This window comes from Panthera onca, chromosome A1 (genome assembly GCF_046562875.1).
Source record: "Panthera onca isolate mPanOnc1 chromosome A1, mPanOnc1 haplotype 2, whole genome shotgun sequence".
In the NCBI taxonomy this organism is placed as follows: domain Eukaryota; kingdom Metazoa; phylum Chordata; class Mammalia; order Carnivora; family Felidae; genus Panthera; species Panthera onca.
In genome coordinates this window covers 156,773,273-156,779,546 of record NC_138339.1, presented here as the reverse complement: position 1 = coordinate 156,779,546, position 6,274 = coordinate 156,773,273, and the positions used below count along the sequence as shown (strand labels likewise).

At 38.5% G+C, this 6,274-nt stretch overlaps 1 protein-coding gene across 1 annotated transcript in view; it reads right to left on the bottom strand.

Moving 5' to 3' along the window:
• LOC145715479 (ankyrin repeat domain-containing protein 26-like) overlaps nt 1-6,274 on the bottom strand; it is an 89,115-nt gene that overhangs the window by 36,908 nt on the left and 45,933 nt on the right. The window contains exons 11-13 of the mRNA XM_081795673.1: nt 4,278-4,338; nt 3,877-4,165; nt 3,429-3,438 (exon numbers count right to left, since the gene is read on the bottom strand). Coding sequence (XP_081651799.1) covers nt 3,429-3,438; nt 3,877-4,165; nt 4,278-4,338 — 360 coding nt within the window. The remainder of the gene's footprint in view (nt 1-3,428; nt 3,439-3,876; nt 4,166-4,277; nt 4,339-6,274) is intronic.

Here is a 6,274-nt window from a genome sequence, read left to right as displayed (position 1 = left end):
CTCGGCTGCAGCAATTACTTACTTGACATGTCTCCAAAGGCAAGGGAAATAAAAGCAAAAGTGAACTTTTGGGACCTCATCAAGATACAAAGCTGCCACACAGCAAAGGCAACAATCAACAACTTTAAAGGCAACCAACGGAATGGGAGAAGATATGTATTTGCAAATGGCATATCACATAAAGGGTTAGGATAAAAAAGTCTATAAAGAACTTGCCAAACTCAACACCCGGAAACCAAGTGAGCGAAGAAAGGGGCAGAGGACGTGAACAGACACTTTTCCAAAGGAGACATCCAGATGGCCAACGGACACATGCAAAGATGCTCAACATCACGCATCATCCAGGAAATACAAATCAAACCCCACTGGGATAACACCTCAATCAGTCAGAGTGTGGTGGTGAAATTCACAACTCTGGAAATAACAGATGTTGGCGACGATGTGGCGAAACGGGAACCCTCTTGCACTGTTGGTAGCAATGCAAATGGGGGCAGCCACTGTGGAAAATAGTGTGGAGGTTCCTCAAAAAATTAAAAATAGAATTACCCTACAACCCAGCAACAGCACTATTAGGCATTTATCCAAAGGATACAGGAGTGCTGATTTGTAAGGGCACATGTACCCCAGAGTTGATAGCAGTTCTATCAACAATCGCCAAATTATGGAAAGAGCCCAAATGTCCATCAACTGATGAATGGCTAAAGAAGACGTGGTGATCTATCTACAATGGAATAATACGACCTGGCCATGAAAAAGAATGGAATCTTGCCATTTGCAACACTGTGGAAGCAACTGGAAGGTATGATGCTAAATGAAATAAGTCGGTCAAGAGAAAGATATCGTATGTTTTCACTCATATGTGGAATTTGAAAACTTCACACAAGACCATAGGGGAAGGGAAAGAAAAAAAAAATGGTTACAAATACCTAGAGGGAGGCAAACCATATGACGCTCTTAAAAGACAGAGAACAAGCTGAGGGTTGATGGGGGTGGGGAGTTAAGGGGGTGGAAAAAAGGGATGGTGGGCATTGAGGAGGGCCCTGGGGTTATCTGGAAGTGATGAATTCGAGGAATCTACTCCCGAAGCCAAGACTACACTGTACACACTATATATTCCCTAACTGGACACTAAATTGTAAAATAATAAAAATAAAGAATAAATAAAGAATAATAATGAAAACAGGGGAGGGGCGCCTGGGTGGCTCAGCCAGTTAAGTCTCCGACTTTGCCTTACGTCATGAGCTCTTGGTTCATGAGTTCGACTCCGCATCAGTCTCTCTGCTGTCAGCACAGAGCCTGCTTTGGACCCTCTGTACCCTCTCCCTACCCCTCCCCTTCTCCTTCACTTTCTCTCTCTCAAAAATAAACAAACACTAAAAATATTCTTAAGGAGTAAAAATAATACAATCACAAAAGCAGGGGAAAAAACATGAGTTTCAAGATTTCAACTCCCTATTTCAACAGTAGTTTTAAGGATGTAAAATATGTTTTTACTAATATACACAAATAGTCATTTCTGTAATGAATGGCATTAAGAGTCATAAAATGTTTTAACTGTGAAACACTAATTCAGGATTTTATAAGAATACTGCTTTTTAAAAATTAATCTTGGGACGCCTGGGTGGCTCAGTCAGTTGAACATCCAACTCTTAGTTTCAGCTCAAGTCATGATCCCAAGGCCGTGGGATCAAGCCCTGCGTCAGGTCCACACGAAGCATGGAGTCGGCTTGCGATTCATATGCTCCCTCACTCTCTCTCAAGAATCAACATTAAAAAAAATAGTAAAACTAATAAAAAAGTTAATCTTAAGGGACAAGACTTAAAGTATAGAAGAGAAATACAGGATTACAGAATTTTGAGCCATTTTCCAGGACTACCACGATTTCTAAGAAAAATATAAAAACCGATTTTAAACTTCATATAGTTTTATTATTCCACTGGGAACAGCATATGAAGAACTCTAATTTCCTGTCTACACCATATAGGAAGGTGGTTAAGGACCCAAGAAGGAATCTAGCATTAAGCAACTAATATATTTATGATCATCCAATTTGAAGATTTTAAAGTCTTCCAATACATGTTTGATTATCAAGGAAGACTGAACATTCCCAGGAGGAAAGAAGATAGGGACCAAAAAAAAAAAAAATCAACTCAGCAGTCTTTCTCAGTTTTAGACATGAAAGAATTTACATGCTAAATTGAACAACTATGAATACTAAAGTTTCCCCTGAATAATATAAAATGTATCTTGCGGTGCCTGGGGGACTCATTCGGCTAAGCATCCGACTTCGGCTCAGGTCACGATCTCATGGTTCCTGAGCTTGAGCCCCGCGTGTCAGGCTCTGTGCTGACAGCTCAGAGCCTGAAGCCTGCTTCAGATTCTATGTCTCCCTCTCTCTCTGCTCTTCACCCGCTCATGCTCCATCTCTCTCAAAAGTAAATAAATATTGTTTTAAAAATGTATCTATAGTCGGAACTCTTCAAAAAAGTAAAAATCACCTCCTACAACGAATTTTGCATACCCCCTTGGCAACCTTTCCTGCCTTATGATTCTGTCATGACAAAGAGTTCATATTAGACAAAAATCTATACATGTTGAGCTCATTCATTTGGTATGTGTGTATGTGTCTATTCTATGCAGATACTATTAAAAAAAGAGTGGCACCTGGGTGGCTCAGCTGGTTAAGCGTCCAACTTGATTTTGGCTCGTTATTCAAGCTCTGTGTTGGGTTTGACACTAGCAGCACAGAGCCTGCTTAGGATTCTCTCTCTCTCTCTCTCTCTCTCTCTCTCTCTGCCTCTGTCTTACTCTCTCTCTCTCTCAAAATACATAAACAGTTGAAAACTTAAAATTAAAAAAAGATAAATCAAAATGCAGAAAACATATTTCATATATTTTTTCTTTCAGAGTGTGGCAGATTAAGTGGCACCTGGGTGGCTCAGGCAGTTAAGCATCTTGATTTGGGCTCAGGTCGTCATCTCGCAAACCGGTTTGTGAGTCTGAGCTATGGGTCGAGCTCTGTGCTGACAATGAAGAGCCTGTTTGGGATTCTCTCTGTCTCTCCCCTCTCTCCCTGTCCCTACCCTGCTTGCTCTCTCTCTCAAAATAAATAAATAAGCTAAAAAACAAAAAACAAATTCAGTGTTGCAGCTTCAAATTTAGTTTTTCATTTCACGGATAAAGAACCTTATTTACATCACCAGAAATTTTATTTAATGAAAAGAATAAATGATTATTTCCTCTCTTTCTACTCAAAAACACCTAAAATATACCAAGATTATACCACACGGTAAGTTACCTTAGAAACCCCAAGAAAGACAATAGCCAAAAAGTGAAAACTCGCAATCAACCTGGTATGGACTAAAACAGATTTCACTTTGCATTCCTTAGAAACACAGGTTTTGCTAAACTAAATCTAGGATATCACCTTTATTAAACTGAAAGGCAAGGGCAAAAATTTCTTTCGGTTCTTCACAGAAATCAGCTGTAAGTCATTCGGAAAAGTCTAAGCATTTTTTTGGTTGTTACCTGGCTTTTTTTTTCTTAATTTGCACTTAAAATATTTCCTCCCACATTTTATAATTTAAAGAGCATCTGCCCTGCCTTAATCCCACTATTGCTGCTGTGATTTTATGATACTTTCTCTCAACTCTTCATACTTTAAGTTCATCTCGCCCTTCTAAAATGAATTCTTCCACTTCACCCCCCTCCTCATCTTCATATGCATCTAGCTATTCTTTCCAGCTGCCTTCTCCTTCTTTGCTTCCGTAAAGACATACCCGAGAATTGTCTACTCCCACCAAACTTTCTAAATTTCAATCCTGTACCTTCCTCTCTGTTGTCATTACACTGATTTCTATTATGATCTTGAGGACTTCCATTTCTTCCTAAGATCCTTTTCATCATTATAAGGAGCAAGAGGATGGTACGGGGTGGGGCAGTATAAAACAAAACAACTTACCTTTGCAAGACCAAGGACATCTACCGTTTTGAGAGAAGGTTTCAGAAGAGATTTAGATGATGGTAAAACAGGAAGAGGATCGCCATAAACTCTGACTGGTGTTTTGGAAAGAGTTTCAGCCATATCTTTATTTTCAGAATCAGGATTGTTGTCCTCAGATAAGGTTCCATCTTCTGGTTTCATAGTGCCACGTTTTGGTCTCACTTAGTAGAAAACAAAGTAAAGAGGACATGAAAATATCTGTAACTTCAAATTAGTGAATAACACAAGAATGGACAAGAATTAGTGAATCATACAAGTCTTCCAATAGCTTACTGTTTTTAATGAATTGCCAAGAAGAATGCAGGAGCTTTGCTATGCGTGATTTCGGGACATTCTAGAAAAGAATTAATAGCTTTAAGGATTACAAGAATCCAATTTGATAAAATCATTGTAATATTCACCATTACCAAATGAGCACCATTACACAAGGAACACAGGCTTTGGAATCATTCAAATGTAGATTCACATCTCAGTTATGCCGTTTACTATTTATTACCAGTCTCCATTTCCTTATGTGGTGAGGATTACAAGAGATCTCATAGGTAGTCCCAAATGTTATTCGCCGTACCTGTAACTGATTAATATCGGGTAAATACTTTACCAAAGTAACCTCAGATAAACAATGAACCCTAGGTAATTGAAAGCATGTTGAAAAAACTAACACTAAGAAATTTAAATATGTTATCTTGTGAAGTGTTTGCATGATTTAGACTGGCATGAACTATCTCTTGTAAGAGAAAATATACAAACGTACTCTTCAGTAGTATCTTATGTCGGTAAGTTGGAATTGCAAACAGTTTAAGTGGCTTCTGTTTCTCAAAACACTAAAGACAAATATGACTATTTAAATGTAGTTCCTTCTGGGACGCCTGGGTGGCTCACTCAGTTAAGTGACCAACTTTTCATGTCAGCTCAGGTCATGAACTCACGGTTAGTGGGGTTCAACCCACACATCGGGCTCTGTGCTGACAGCGAGGAACCTGCTTGAAATTCCCTCCTTTCCTCTCTGTCTGCCCCTCCCTACTAGCGCTTGCTCATTCTCTCTCTCTCTCCCTCCCTTTCCAAGAGAAATACAAACACTATAAAAATATTTTGCTCAGCTCCTTCCAAGAAAGAGAAAAAAGAATAATAAACCTTGTGGGGCAATGATTCATGGATGAAAACCACACACAGACAGTAGAATTCCATAACCAATATGTTGACAATGGAGTTGACAGAAAGTGATGTACTAAAAGAACAGACACTAAACAAATGTTTTCTGCAAGGAAATATTAGGGTAGGGGTAAACCATTAAAAAAGAGCATGGTGGTGGGAACACGTAGGTGGCTCAGTCAGTGCAGCGTCCAACTTCAGCTCATGAGTCATGGTCTCACAGTTTGTGGGTTTCAGCCCCACATTGAGCTCTGTGTTGACAGCTCGGAGCCTGGAGCCTGCTTTGGATTCTGTGTCTCCCTCTGTCTCTGACCCTACCCCGCTTGCACTCTGTCTCTCTCGTGCGCTCCAAAATAAATAAACTTAAAAACATCAAAAATATCTTTAAAAGCATGGGGGGAGAAGAGGAAAAAAGGAAAAAAAAAATGAGACATGACCAACCAATGAAGCATGAGCTTAAGACAAGGAAGAAAAGCAGAAATGTAAGAAATATAAGATAAGTGGAAACAACATACATTTTTCAACAGGTACATAAGTAGGATTGGGAATAGTGTATGAACAATAGTCTCTTTTAAACCTTTGAAAGATATATATACATATATATATATATATATATATATATATATATATATATAACCTATACGTAAAACAGAGGCTTTGATTCACAGTATATCCCTAATAATACGGACTTTTACCACACTACAGTTATCTGGTTATAAGTACTGTAATAAAGAATTTAATTTTTTTCAGTATAAAATAAATTGTTCAATTAGTGGCATCTATCACTTCCTAAAAGCTATAAATTATTACTAGACTAACAAAAGAACAGAAAAAGAGAGGTTCCTAACACATCAACTTTCACTATGGAGAAAGAATTGGGAATGAGAATTCTAGGAAGAAATGGGAACCTTCAAAGGGTGTATGTAATGGGACACAGATGGGGTTAAACAAACAAAGGCTGAGGACTTTTTCTCTGCAATTCTAAGCTCACAATGGGAGGATACTAAAAATATACTGTAACCTTCTTTCTTATGTAACTCCTGATTTCCTCAATAGAATTCATTTGCGTGTATACATGTTAAACACTAAAACGGAATATAAACTGAAGCCTGACCTTT